Source organism: Scatophagus argus, chromosome 12 (assembly GCF_020382885.2).
Source record: "Scatophagus argus isolate fScaArg1 chromosome 12, fScaArg1.pri, whole genome shotgun sequence".
NCBI lineage: Eukaryota > Metazoa > Chordata > Actinopteri > Scatophagidae > Scatophagus > Scatophagus argus.
In genome coordinates this window covers 6989235-7004370 of record NC_058504.1, presented here as the reverse complement: position 1 = coordinate 7004370, position 15136 = coordinate 6989235, and the positions used below count along the sequence as shown (strand labels likewise).

General features: G+C 44.3%; 2 protein-coding genes across 3 annotated transcripts; one reads left to right on the top strand and one right to left on the bottom strand.

Moving 5' to 3' along the window:
* Positions 1 to 158: 158 nt before the first annotated feature.
* LOC124067972 (BEN domain-containing protein 4) lies at positions 159 to 10539 on the bottom strand. The gene is made up of 6 exons (XM_046405791.1): positions 9382 to 10539; positions 5396 to 5965; positions 4712 to 4803; positions 4537 to 4563; positions 4038 to 4278; positions 159 to 2116 (listed from the first exon to the last, which is right to left on the bottom strand). The coding sequence occupies exons 1-6, from the start codon at positions 9893 to 9895 to the stop codon at positions 1884 to 1886; spliced, it is 1677 nt and encodes a 558-aa protein (XP_046261747.1). The 5' UTR covers positions 9896 to 10539; the 3' UTR covers positions 159 to 1883.
* Positions 10540 to 11324: 785 nt separating this feature from the next.
* shisa3 (shisa family member 3) lies at positions 11325 to 15136 on the top strand. Of its 2 annotated transcripts, XM_046405793.1 has the most exons (3): positions 11325 to 12297; positions 13917 to 14527; positions 14604 to 15136. In XM_046405793.1, the coding sequence occupies exons 1-2, from the start codon at positions 12027 to 12029 to the stop codon at positions 14510 to 14512; spliced, it is 867 nt and encodes a 288-aa protein (XP_046261749.1). In that variant the 5' UTR covers positions 11325 to 12026; the 3' UTR covers positions 14513 to 14527; positions 14604 to 15136. The 2 variants fall into 2 exon arrangements, with proteins under 2 accessions (XP_046261749.1, XP_046261748.1); XM_046405792.1 differs by having other exon boundaries at positions 13917 to 15136.

Genomic DNA, 15136 nt, shown 5'->3' with positions numbered 1-15136 from the left:
TGCTTGCACACAACAAAATACTGTGTGGAAAACTGCCTACTGTTGATGGATTGGATCCCAAAGCGTCATATCTGCAATCCTCCAATCATAGCTGCTTTATATTTGATGTGAATGAAAATAAAAATCTGGGAATAATGATACCAATTCTGACAGCTAGATAGATTTATTTACCTTATTTATTATAAAAAACAAAACAAGAGAGGCTTTTAGATTTGTAAAAATCCTACTGATGTTTCACAGTGTTGATAACAGCCACTTTGAGAGTAAAGGAGTAAATACAAATAAAGGCTCACATTCAGAACAGCAACACAACGACAGAATCCCACTGTTTAAGGTTTCTGTGGTACTTTTCTACTTGGCTTGAGAGACGTGGTATTTCAAGAACACCTCACACAATACTCTACTTTATATTACACATTTACACAGCACTGTCGACGTGGCAAACTGACCTAATAAATCTGGTACATTCAAACACGGAAAACAGTGTCATGTAGTGAACTTATTGAGGACACATAAAACAAAACATATAAATTCAAAGAATTTGAATGGTTAAATTCTGTTTTCGGACTTCTCACTGCAGGACGGCCTCATCCGCAGTGAGACATAAAAGTGCAAATAGGAGCTTCGGAGAGAAAGAAGTGCTCTATTTTTTCCACTTGGGTCAAGGGATAATTATTTAAAAATTGATATTTTCTGTCATTTCTGTGATTACATGACTGATAACAAACAAAGCCTCAACACAATATGCTGTGTAACCAAGTTCAAGTCACTATCATATGGCAACTGCCTTAAACAAAAATACATAAAGTCAATTCATCCTGAGCCAAAAAGTCTCCTCACTGATGAAAAACTCAATGTAAAACAGAAAAAAACAAAACAAACAAACAAAAAACGACCGTGCAGTTGGATCCTTTTAAGATTTTCTGCACTGGGATGAATAAAATAACCCATGACAGAGCAAATACTTGGCCGAACAAAGGTAAAAGTCTACATTTTAATAATTAGAATACCTTATTTTTTATGCAACATCAGCATTGTATCACAGTATTTCAAACAAATTTTATAAACCTAATGAAAAAAAAACATCTTCAGGGCCAGTTATTGAACTGTTAATGTCTTAAAAAAAAAACTTTGGAGGACTTTGGAAGGCAAATTAATTGTTGTCTGTCTGCTAATTTTTATAGGCTTTCTGCAGTATGAAACGCTTTCCAGCTGATCCCGAAATGTGCTACAGGAGGTTCAAAACAGGAAAGGCTTTATTTCAGAAAACGCTTTTTCTTTTTCAGAAATGAGTTTAACCAGACTTGGTTCAAAACTAAGAAAACAAGGATGCAAAGGGCAAGACTACAAGTAACAAAACATGACTTTTTCAGAGGCACTCCTGTAAAAAGGTTGCGAGTAAAGGTGCTTGGCCAATGACAGAATTTTGCAGGAACGTATTAAATGCTAATTTGCATGATGGAAGGTGCAATGTCAGTGATCACAACATTAACACAAATAGCTTCCTGATTACCTCAAGGTGTGAAAGGTATGCAAATTGAATGGGAGTCCATCCCAAAAACACAAAACAAATATTCTATTGATAGGGACATAATGTCTCAGAACAACAAACCATAGAAAATGCAGCAAATGGAAGACTCAAATTTTGCGTTTCAAACATCCCCTTAGAGGCAAATTTTGACTGAACAAAATTCTAAGTATAAAAATTGCAAACGAAGCTACAAAACTGAAAAAGAGGAAGTGACATAGTAGTTATTTTCTGTTTGATAAACTTCTGGAATGTTTTCTTCACTATGACAAGTGACAGGATAAGGTCAGCGTTTTGGGATATGTTGTTATACAGCTACATTTCTGGCATTTGTCGTTTGATTCCTCCTTTACCTTCAGTCAGATTGGCCGTTCTGGCAGCCTTTTAAATACAGTTCGTCCTGTGACAGATGTCCATCAAAGCTGTCCATGTAGAGGCTGCTGGTGCTGCTGCCGCTGCTGCCCAGGAACGTGCCGACCGCTCGGCCCTGACGCGCGTGACCGACGGCGTCGCTGAACACTTTGTTGATCTGCTCCTCTGAGGGCATCCACCAGTCCGGGTTTGAGGCACAGTGCATCCGGATGAACTCTGGCAAGAAGATTTTGTATCACAAAAGATTAAAAATGCATGTTTAATAAGTGCAGAAGGAATGAGGTTCCAAGGGTGATTTGCATTCACTGTACGTGTGTCGCAGAAACTGTGGTAGTTGGCCTTAAATCAAAAGCAGATTCAAAAGAACAGCCTCAGGTGAAATTCACATAACAGGTATTAAGGCTCATGAAAAATTTAAGAAATGACAATATGAAAAGGGTCGCTTGTAGTGACAAACCTACAGAGAAATGTCTACTGAATTTGCACTGTGCTCTTTTGTTTCACTCTCACAGTAGCTGGTGAAGGTGGTGGAGCATTTAGCAGACAGAGTCAAACATTTCCCTCAGTTGGTTGACCAAAAAGTGAGCTCAGACAAGGTAAATACATTGGACTTACATTTGCCAGGTGTCCAGAGACATGACTCCAAAACAATGATAATCTGTAACTGCTGGGTGCGTAAATAAGCAACTGTACATCACGTTGGACCACCAGAATGGACAGACCAAACAGTGGCTCTCGAGGGCCTGTTTTAGCAGCCACATTAGGGAAGTGTAAGACAAGAGGTGGTCGGTCACTAGATGCTACTAAATCCTACACATTGGACCTTCAAAAGTTTGGATGATACTCTATATAGACAAAGTATCCAGACACACCTCTTTATGGGGCTGTTTTTCAGGGGTTGGGCTCGGCCTCTTACGTCCAGTGAAGGGAAACCTTAATGCTTCAGCATACCAAGACATTCTGGACAATGCTATGCTTCCAATTTGTGGCAACAGTTTGTGGAAGGACCTTTTCTATTCCAACATGACTGTGTCCCAGTGCACAAAGCAAAGCTCCATAAAGACATGGTTGGAGAGTTTGGTGTGGAAGAACTTGACCGGCCCACACAGATCCCTGACCTCAACCCCATCCAACATCCTTTGAGATGAACTGGAATGGAGATTGAGAGCCTTTTAGTCCAACATCAGTGCATTAATGGGCAAAAATTCCCATACAAACACAGAAAAATCTTGTGGAAAGGCTTCTCAGAAGAGTGTAAGCTGTTATAGCTGTAAAGCCGTCTGTGTATTTAGAATGCAAAGTCATTAAAGTCCCTGTTGGTGTAATGGTCGTCTTGCCAAATACTTTTGTCTATATAGTGTAGTTTAGGAGTCTGGATGATAGTTGGTGAGGTGATAAGATGAGTAACAGTGGTCTTTTTTTGGTCTTCTGTATGGTAAAATGTATTGATTTCCTATTAAGATTTTGTAATGCTTTCCCTCAAAATCATATTCTCTCATTCAAATAGCTGCTCAAACTGCATGCTTGCACTCAAATAGTTGCTTGCATCGATTTGTTGTGCTCCAGCTTCGGCCTTTTTCTTAGCACTCAGGCTGCTTTTGTTATATAATATGATCCCTGCTTCACTGCAGGCGCCTTTGCCCTGTTTTTCAGTGCATGTAGGGTGGGAGTGGATGAACCCAGTTAAAGAGAAACCACCCATAAGAGACACCCTAAAAAGTAAAGTGAATACATACAAAACAATGTAAGAATCATTTAATTGGTTAACACTGCACCTGGAATGCTATTGGTCAGTTGCAAAAGTAAAAATCTGAGATGAGAGAAGAAGCTTGTGAGTAGACATTTCAGAAGCAGCCTGAGTGCGAGTAGAAGGAAAAAACAAGCTCTAATGGGTCAGAACTGAGATCATGTGATCATGACTCAGATAATGTGTCAGATCTTAGGCGGAAATGTGAATATTCTTGTTGTCATACTGTCTAAACAAAACCACCCACGTTTGCTTGCCACATGAGCAAAGTCTCAAAGACGTGGAGCAATCGCTCGAACAACACTGGGTGATATTTAACGCACAGATATTTGCAAGAGAAGCCCGATGCGAATGCTCTTCTACATCGACAGGCTTTTCCAGGTCAGATACCTCTGAGGCAGCTGACTTTGACGGGGTTGAGAGGCCGTCTCTCCAGCCCTGGATCGCCTGAGTGGACTGAACGCTTCCTCTTGCCCAAACCGCAGGAGAACTTGAGCTCGTCTGTGGTGAAGACGTAGCGAATCAGGTAGCGCAGCAGCCGCCTGCCGTCTTTTTTAGAGGAGTTGACGGCTTCGTCCCATTGCTTGTTAGTGATGAAGAGAGGGTAGTTCTCCAGGAGCTGTTTGCTGCCCTGCAAGGAGGTGGAAGACAGGAAGTTCAGATATGTGCGTAGTCTTACTGTACCTTGGCTTAACTCTTCTGAACTGCTTGTGCAGCCTCACTTGGCTGTGTACATTTTATTGCAAATTTGATTGCGTTGTCTTAATTTTTGTCATCTCAGAACTGGCAAACAAATACTGAAAAAAACTTTATTTTTGCTAATATATATATATATATATATATTTATAGAAATTATTATAGGCCTTAAAAAAACACCCAAAACACAGACCTCAAAGAGTGTTTGTCGTTCTTCTTCCTGTAAAGAAAGAATTTTCTTTAATTCAATACTCTCACGCCACTCATGGTACAATTAACACAATGGAGAAAGTATGAACATACAGTATGCTGCTCGTAACACGTACTTTAAATAGCTGTGAATAATGTACAGGAGCCTGCCACCTCACCTCGGTGAGCTGCTCTTCTGGCATCGGCTGGACCAGTTGGTTGTGAAACTCCAGAACAGTCTTGAAGTAGTCGAGAACATTTTGACAGGGAACTAAAGTGACCGGTCATACAAACACACTGTCAAAATTCCCTGGAAGCGAAGAGACGACTCATGTGCTATATAATTAAACAACATCTTCTTTCCTCCTCAAAAGATCATTTCATTTTAACGGTGAGTAATTTTTAAATTAAATTGAGATACTGTTTAGCATATTTAACATGAGCAGTACAAGTCTGGTTAATAATTTGAAAACAAGCTCCAAAAAGGAAAAAAAAAAGTACCAACATTATTGCATTTTTCGATTCACAGGTCAACAGGTCAAGTCTCATGCTAAAGTCCTCATTTTTGTGACTTGTGAACAAGTGTCAGGTCACAGCCCTGGACTGAACTATCCTCCAGAATATAAATATTTAAATGAACTCCACCTCGAGAAGATTTTAAGTTAATGTAAGTACATTTTGTAGTGATTTCATCCCTCTAGTGGCTCTCCAGAGATGTAAAGTGAAACTTAAATCTGGTAGTTCGTGGTGGGACAACGCTTTGTCACCAATCTGTATCAGCACATGTATGAATTAAAGGACAAACCTCTGACCACAAAGAACAGAATCAAATCCCTGGGTGGTCCTGGCTTTCATTACCGCACCTGGGATATTCTCCAGCTTGTTGCGGAGCTCCTCGTTCTCTTGCTGCAGAGACAGCACCTCCTGCTCCAACTCCAGGCAGCGTGGACAGCAGTTTTCCTCCTCCTCCTCCTCCTCAGGCAGGGTGGACGACGGGTGGCCGTACGACTCCGAGGGAGTCGGCGAGCCCCAGCCCCCCAGGTTGTGTCTCGGAGGAGACACGCCTGAACCGGGCTCCGCCGACGGACACTGCTCATCCTCCAGACTCGCAGCCAGATGTTGCTGCTGTTGAGGCCCTGAGAGCAGATAGTTCTGTAGTGAGTCTGTGAAGATGCGGAGAACAGCAGAGGTCTGTTGTTGGCTTAAATGGCTTTGCTGGGCCTCCTCTTCTGGGTCTGTGGTGGAGGAGCTCTCTTCTAGTTTGGACTTCCCCAGTGAGGAACAGTGAAGGCCCTGTAAGTCCCCTGACCCATCTTCCAGCTTAATGTTAGAAGTGAAGGAGGACGAGGAGGGCTCCAGGAGACGGCCGTTGTTGAGGAGGCTGAGGACTCGGCTACACTGCTGGGCAAAGGCATCCAGGATGAGACGATTCTCTGCAGCAGACAGAGGAAAAATCAGAAGATGAGAGTCAGTGGCAATGAGCTTAGACTGAGACCACGTCCCACAGCAGGTCGTCATCGAAAACCTACAATGTCCTGATGAACAGGATCACTGATTCCCGTCTATTTCACTTTACAGTCAATGTGAGCACATAAATGTTCTTAACTGTAACCCCACGTGTGCAGCCATCTTGTTGTAAGTAAGTACTTTTATTGTTTAAAGTAACTGTAGCTTTTACACTGTCTGCTAACAACATTAATCACAGCAGATGGATGACTGAAAGATGGATTCGGTAACTCCAGGCATCATGAGTTCTAGATCCTCTCCATGGTGTTGGCCCTCCACTGTGCTCCAAGTGTGTGGGTCAACGACGCCACCATGAGATTTTACCTTACATAGCATGCCATTAACCCCATTTAATGCTGCTGCTGATGAAATTTTCTTATTAAATGTTACACATTAGACGATGATTAACTAATTAATTATTACGTTTTGTGTTTTATTTGTAATGTTTGCATGGAAGTTCTAATCACTTCCAGAGAAAGTTAGATAAGTGTTTTAAGTGACTATGTTCTTTTTTATATATAAGTTATGATGGATTCTTGGCATCATGATTGAAATGAAAAAACAAAAATAAGATTTGTTAATAAGGGCGGGGATACGAGTTTATTAATTATGCATTATTAGCAGGGTATAGTTTTACTTAATTACTTTTTACAATTTAGGTTTCGTATATACTTTTTGAATATTTGCAGGATAGGGAGGCCTTGCATTAAGTAATATACTGATGTATACTGATGTCACTGGCCTCTTAACTCATTTAGTTTAAACATCTGGAGATAGCTGGGTAGTAACTTGTATTTTCTACTGAGACGTTTTTTACTGCGAAGCCCATCTCCTTACACTGGCCCGTCAGTGACCTGATTGATCTCATGTCTCTTGTCTTCAAAGGTATGCAAGTGATTTGTCTGACGCCTGTTTTCATTTCCTGAACTTCCACCTTCCACCACCTCAGTTTGTGCTGATCCCATGATAAAAAAAAAAAGGTGGGGGGACTGTGGTAGAATTTTCCTTCTACTTAATTTGTAGGGTCTTCACTCAGCTTGACCTGCTGCACAAAGAGCGCCTGTCTTCACAGTTTACATTCACTTGCTTGTTATCTGCATGCCCGAGGTCAGGAGGCTTAGAGGAGATAGAGAGCAGACGGAAAGTCAGGTGTCCTTGTACAGAGAGGAATATTTACAATATTTCCCTGTGGAATGTAGTAAAGTAGAAGCGGGGAGTGGCACAATAAGGAAATAACGAAATACTGCTGAAACATAATGAAGATTCGTGGCAAGGCAATACACTTAGAAAAACAATATGAGTGATTGTGTGTTTTTTCCTTTGCTGGTTTCTTTTTGGCCTCCTTTTTCTCCTTTTCCCTCCCTTATTGCAGCAAAGCTTTTTCATTACATTTACATACCGTTGGCTCCTCTGTTCATAAAAATATGAGCTTGATTATGTTGATTTATTCAGATGTCAATAAAGCCCAAAGTCACAGTATCTGCTGTGACCAAACCCACCCGAGCCAAGTAAATCAGCACAACTCGATTGTCCAGACACGAGCCTCAGTGTATAGTTTCCCTGGTAGTCTGGGCAATGAGAGGATCTCACACATACCTCCATGTAATGATTATCACTGGCCTCGCTCTTCACACACACATAAATATGCACACAGACAAAATGAGTTCTCGGCGGCCACTGCTGCGCTGCCACTCGCTCAGTCGTGTCTATCAGCCTGGCGCAGATGTGTCGCATTTATTAATATGCGTGCTGTCTCTGTTTACCCGTCGAGATGTATCTGATATCATTCGCCTTCACCCTGCACCCCTCCCCACCGACACCACCCTCTTCTCTCACCATTTCTGTGGCACCGTGAGCTGAGAGCCTCATAAAATTTCATTAAAAACAACACGCTCGGCAGAGGCAAATTTATGAGCCCCATTTATTTTAATCACAGCTCTTTGGGAAAGGTTTCTCAATGCAATTTGTGCTATTGTGTGTTGAACTGATTGCCGAGTCCCAAGGTCTCCAGCGCTTCTCCTCACGAGAAGGGCATCAAGTTTTTTTTGGTTTTTGTTTTTTTTTTCATGAGAGGGACATTAAGTTGCTCCCATTGTGCAGATAAAAACAGGCTGATGTGTCATTATCAGTAAAAATTCAAGACGTGTGTAGCTGGGATTGGATGACACAAAAAAATATTTTGTGTGATTATTTCAAATAAAATAAGAACTGTGTGCAAGCCAGAATGGATGCAAACAATGGACCACATTTACAGAAACCTGTGCTTTTAATTTATATGAGGCTGGCTTTCACAGATTAAACTGGATTAAAGGGGGATGCCATTAGAGCCCAGGTGTCTGTAGCCATCAATGCTATTTGCACCCCAGGTGGAATAGCCAGTGTGGCTATTTACACCCAGGTGTGTATAGCCTGGCAGAGACCAACACCAAAATGTCTGTAGCCAGCAATACTATTTGCATGTGGGATGAAATAGTCAGTGTGGCTATTTACACCAAGCTAGAAAGGCAGAAACAAGCATCCAGGTGTCACATATTAAAGTGGTTTAAAGATATGGCAGTCATGCCTGTTTTTCAGGTCGAGCTTAATGGACACGTTTGTGAATTCTCATGTAGGTGAGTTAATGGGCCACAGTGGATCCTGAACTCCGACTGAGCACTTGATCGTCTGCAAAGTGACAATAACCGGCAGCAAAATGAGCCACTGCCGCCATCGCTGGCAGAGACTAATATCTGATTAGAGGATGAGATGTCTAATGTTTTAGGTTCATTGCTTTCATCTTAAAGCTGGTTCCCATGGACCCGCCCTCCACACTGGGAGCACATTTGTTCCTGAGCATGCAGGGCTCTCTAATGAACAGCAGCTGAGGAGAAAAATGAGCAAGGAACAATGTGTTTCAGCCTGAGAGGGCCCATCTTACACACACACACACACACACACACACATATAAATGAAAACACACAAGTAAACACACACCCACAAGGGCAGACAATTACCCAATGTAATTTTTAGCACATGCTCACTGGAGATTCAATCATGACTGCTCTCATTACAGCAGCAAATCAATCACTGCTGACAGGAAGAAAGAGAGGAAGAAACGAGAACAAAAACATGAAGCACAGGTGATGTTGAGCAAACAAAAGAGAGGATTGCTTCTAATAGCTTATTGTTTTGTCTTCCATTTAAGTTCACTGACTCTGTGAAACCTTTCGTGCTCATACGTGTGGTCAGAAAAATCGAAAATACAGGCTACACCAAAAGTCTATCCCGAGTCCAGATGAATAAAACTAGCAGAACAGGAGTCAGTATGAGCACATCACAAGTGAACAAGTTTGCTGAAACCCACCTGAGCTGATACCGTAGGTGCAGTCCGGAGAGAATCTGGGCTCCGCTCCGCCGCTGCTGGCGCGCCGCTGCTGGGTAGACGCCGCCGCCGCCACGCTGGCAGCCGGCGCTGAGGTGGATGTCGGGACCCTGCTGCTGGGCCTGTTCTCACATGGGAAACGATGCTGCTGCTGCTGCTGCTGCTGCTGCTGCTGAGGGGCTGGGTGATGCTGCTGGCTGCTGCTGATAGCGACGCTGGTTTGGTGGAGCTGTTGCAAACGCTGCTGCTGCTGCTGCTGCTGGTGGTGGTGGTGGTGATGGTGCGGTTGGAAATGATTAGGCTGCTCGGGGTGAAAAGTGAAGTGATGCCCGTCGCCAAACAGAGGCACCTCGGCCACAGCGGACCTGTCAAAGCGCGACTTGCCCGCCGAGCGCTTGCTCTGGAAGGTTTTCAGGGTGCTGTACGGACCCCGTTGTTGTCGGCACATCTTCGGGGCGCAGGGCCCTTCATCTGCGGGCTGCATCTCTCCCTCCATCCCTGCAGGTGTCACAGCGCGGCGGATGGCTCCGGGTCGGTACTGTGGCGCGCTGGATTGACAGGCAGCTGGTAACCGGAGGGAGGATGTGGGGTGGGCGGGTGGTGGTGGGGGGGGATCTGATCCGTCACACGTCACTGTCTGGCTCGGTTTCCCTCATGCACATTGTGTGAAGGGTGGGCTAATTTACTGACAAGTCGCCGCTCCAATCCCCAGTCGGGAGCGCCGACACTGAGAGTCTTCCAGAGGGAAATACAGGCGGGACCTTTGCGCAGCTGCCTGCCTCCTTTGTAGCCACCATCCACACGGAGAACAACGGGGCGCTACAGCAAATGTACAGTCTGAAAGGAAAAGAAAACCAACAAAAAACAAAAAAAAACGCAGAATGAAATCCGACAAATGAAAAGGCAGAGGCCATTTTGCTACTGAGCTCAAAGCATCAACTGAAGGCTGCCCACACCCAGACAGTGGCAGGAAATACTCACGTTATTTATCTTTGCTTCCTCTAGGAAAACGTTTCTGAATGGCTAAAACAGAACAAACGGTTAAAAATATATAAAATACACTTTGGGACTTGATCCAAACTCTGAGGGTGTTTTTCTCTCTCTCCTGATCTACATTTAACCCCATACTTTAGGAAGGAGTTCACATGCCAGCCGTTTGTAATTAAGGTCAGGCTTTAGCTTCATGTTTGAAATCCTGAGTTTACAAGATGCTGTGGCAGCTGTTTGATGGCCTGCAGGCCTGAAAGTTTGCAGCGCCACACGGGGGCGCTATATCGATAGGTTAACATAAAAAAAGAAGTTTGAACAGAAAGGTTTTGCTTCTGCGTAAAATCAAAACCGCAGCGCTCCGTCGGTGCTTTTGGACATTAAACTGAACGTGGCTGTGTGAGCTGACAACCAGAGGTCTGAATGAGAGAAACACAGACACAATCCAGCGAATCAACTGAAACTTGTAGCTTCCTGTAGTCCACTGCGACGCACAGCCATTAAAGTACCTCAACTGAGTCATAACGAGACTTTTCTAAACGGCGGTTTTATTGGATTTAATTTTAGATTTAAGTGCAGCGTTAAAGCATTTGCGGTGCGCCTGCAACACCAAAACTCCTGAGTGGATTAATGAATTTGGTTTTCAGTGGTAACACAACAATTCCCTTGGAATTTTGTAAGCTTGTTACGGAGGCTCATCTCTGACAGTGTGATGGCAAAAATGTAATGAGAGACCTTCTGAAAATAATGCCTTAACGTCTCAAAATAATTATTATAAAAGGGCAATGAAGTTGCTCTGATGTTAAAGGGCCAAACCGTCGAGTCTCCTCCTGTTAAGCTTCGTTTCACCCGCTTGCTTCTGTTGCTTTGGAACAACAAGTGAGCCGAAGATGTCCAACGTTTCTCGTTGTTTATAGACAGAAAGTCGTTATTTGGAGAAAGTTTTTTCGCTCATTATTGTGTATTTTTGAGGTATTCAGTCACCCGCTCGCAGCGAGTTTCTCATTATAACGACGTGCAGGTTGTGCTTTTTCATCTCACTGGCGGAAATGCTTCACGTTTACGGACACCGGCAGCGACTTAAGTCTGCAAAAGCGCTGCTGTTATTTATTCAGCAGCCTGCATAAGCTGCGTCCAGGTCGTCTCTTATGCACAAAAAGCTAATTAGGATAATTAACGCCTGTCATTTGGGCACCGTGAAGGCTTTGAGCACGCGAGGCGAACGCAGCTCCTCGTGTACGCGCACGTCCTGTTAATGGGCTTTACGTGCGCGCGTACAGAGTCACAAAAGCAGAGGGTCTCCAGTGTCGAGGGCGCACAACTTCTGCACCGACATCAGCACGCCATCGCAGGGGCAAACCGGAGGGAAAGCAGCGAGTTTGGACTAGAAGTTCTGCACGAGAAGTTGGGATTTGAAGAAGTGGCTTGAAGATAAGTTCAGGATTCTCTCGCTTTGCGTTTCGGCTCCAAACTGTGTGGGTGTTGGAAAGATGACGGTGACATAACTGTAAGTGTTCGGATCCGCTCGCTGAGTCTCTGTGACCTCAATGAAGAGTCTCTAAGCCGGACTGATACACTCAGTGTCCCGGAGCCGAAGCCCACAGGACGCCGGGAACCGTGAACCCCAGCGGCTTGCCGGGATGGTGCGCCTGCTCAGCTGCCTGCTGCTGGGATATCTGACCTGGAATCTGCGGATATCGGACGCACAGGGGGAATACTGCCACGGATGGCTGGACTCTAATGGGAATTATCATGAGGGTTTCCAGTGTCCGGAGGACTTTGACACCATGGACGCCACGGTGTGCTGCGGCTCCTGCTCGCTGCGCTACTGCTGCGCGGCCGCGGACGCACGGCTGGACCAGGGCAGCTGCACCAACGACAGGGAGGTGGACAACACCGAGTTTGCAGCGCGTAAGTTTAGTGATTTTTTTGTTTTAAACTCGAGCTTGTGTCACTTCAAAATTTCCCATCAAAACGCTTTTCTCCTCGACAAGATCAAGGAAGTGCTGCAAGTAGCAAAACTTAACATAAAAGGCCAAATTAGTTCAAAGTTGGTTTAGATTGCATTCTAAAGCACCATAAATACTGATGTTGATTGTTAAATGAATTGTATTTAACCCAAACGTGATTAAAAAATGAATTTCAGAAAGGCAGTAAGATGTTTGGCACGTTTGGTCTAATTCATGGTTTATTTAGTCTGGCTGATCTTTAGGAAAGTTCACCTACAGAGGCCAGAGGTCAGCTGAACAACAGAGATGGAACAGAGCTTGTTTTAAGTGCTTTGCTCAAGGATACTTCGGCTAACAACCACCGCCCTGCTGTCAAATGAAGTTATTAGAATTGAAACACGAAAGATCTGAGGACAAAACATTAACTTGTGTTAAATTGTTATAAAGTTGCAGAAAAAAAACACAACTAAAGGTGACTGATGGTTTTGAAAATGACACTTTTCTTAAAAGTTTATGGTGTGTTTTACTAATGTCGCCTTTTTAATTGCAGTTAATGTTAGCTGAATTACTTCTCTTTTAATGTATTTCAACCAAAGACTCCACTTTGCAGCACCTGCTTTGGTCTCCTGAGGCTTCACTGGACCTCGACTCACTGCAGATTGCAATCAGCACAAAAAAACAAAACTGGAGGATTGTTGTTGTTTTGGTTTGTTTTTTAAAAGTATTTCTTGACGACTCTGTAAGCAGAAATGAGTACAAAACGTACCGGAGCGTAGGAATGTTTTCCAGAGATGTATCTGAAAGTTTCTAACACAAGCAGGCTTATTGTGCTGCCAAATATAAAGCCCATTCAGTTTGAAAGCTCACTAATTTGCCAACTTAAATAACCACAACATTACGAGACAGCAGCTCAGTGTCTTTGGCTTTCTTTAAACATTTAACAGACTCAGAGTGTTACATTAACCTCCTGTTAGTCGTGAAATCTTTCATAACAGGCAGCTTTAAAGATTTCATTAGTTTTCTTTAAGTTTTCCCAAACCGATAAGCTGTGGCACTTTGATTGAATGGACTGTGTGCTCGCAATTTCCTATTTTTTTTCCTATGAAAATAAATAAATATTGGCTGATTTCCTCCCAAAGTGCAAATATGCTTCGCATGAAACCGGAGCTGTTTGAGTTTTCCACCGGGAATGTGCCTGTTAGGGATTTTTCATAATACTGAATTTAAAAGAAATTGCCTGTTTCAATAATGTTGAGTATTTTAGATTTTAGCCACCATAAGTAACTGTACAGACTTGTAGTTTTTAGTGGCAAACAGAGTCAACACTTCACTTTAACTCCCATACTGAGGATTTATAAGCACTACAGAAATATTTAATGTTTTATAATGTACTATAATGTAGTGCGTATTAATGTATGTGCCAGAAACTGTAACTCTTCCTGCTGGCAGCTGTAGGTGAAGGCTGGCGTATAAACAGATAATGAACTGAATACACTGGCTGCTCACATGCAGATAGATTTCAGTCCCGTAGTTGCCTCCGCTTTACTGATCGTAACCCGTGTGTGTCTCCTCTGCCCTCAGAGCCCGTCTACGTGCCCTTCCTGATGGTGGGAAGCATCTTCGTCGCCTTCGTAGTGGTCGGCTCTCTGGTGGCCGTCTACTGCTGCACCTGCCTGCGGCCCAAGCAGCCGACCCAGCAGCCCATTCGCTTCTCCCTGCGCAGCTGCCAGGGCGAAACCATCCCCATGATCCTCACCACCGCTCCCCCGAGCCTCCGAGCCCCGTCGCGACAGTCCAGCACAGCCACCACCAGCTCCAGCTCGGCGGGAGGCGGCAGCTCCGTGCGGAGGTTTTCTCTCGGAGCTCAGGGGCAGCAGCAGCAGCAGCAGCATAGCTGCCTGGTGTCCACCAATGTGTCTTCGTCAGCCTCCACCCCGACCCAGACCCCTCAGACTCTGCTCCCACCTCCACCTCCCCCTTACACATCCCCGCCAGCACTCATGTCAGGAGGCATCCAGCACCCCTCCACCCACACCCAGCTACAGCTCCACCAGCCCTCCACGCCCTCGCACCCCTCTCAGACCACTGGGTTCCTCCTGCCGCAGCAGTACTTCTTCCCCCTGCAGCCCGATGCCTTCGCAGCGGCCAAGGGCTTCGCCGACTTCGGACAGAGCTGACAGGGCTCCCAGCAGGGGAATGCAAGATGGGATGCGAGGACAAACACATCGCAACGCAGCTGGTGGTGTTTGGGCGGAAGGCCCAGCTCAGTGGACACAGCGAATGCGACGTGGGGGTGAGAGACTTTAGTACAACAAAGCTGCTGTGGTGAAGTAACGTGGCCTGGGGCGTTCACCCATCCTCATCGCAGGACACGCGAGCAGACGTGTGGGAGGCAGGAACAGCTTTGAATATTGTGCACTTTTATATTGTAAACAGAACTCACTGACCTGCATTTTAGTTTTTATACGTGCTGTTTTTCAAGGTGACAGCTGGCAAATATGGACTGAAAATTTTAGTTTATCACACAACTTAAAGAAAAGAGAAATACAGTGTAGATGGCACTGACACCGTCGCTCTGAGACTCTGAATACGACATAGAAATAGATGTTGGAAACCAGGGAAATATTTTTGGTTTTGACAATCGCAAGGACCTCCGGAAAAGAGAGGACCTGATACACAAAGGACATTTTATTTTGGAGGAAATGTGGACTTTTCTAAAATATTGTACAGGTATTGTAGCCAGAGCAGGGTTGTCATATTGATTCTCTAATTTACAGCAAATAAAACGTTGTTTCTCAGTA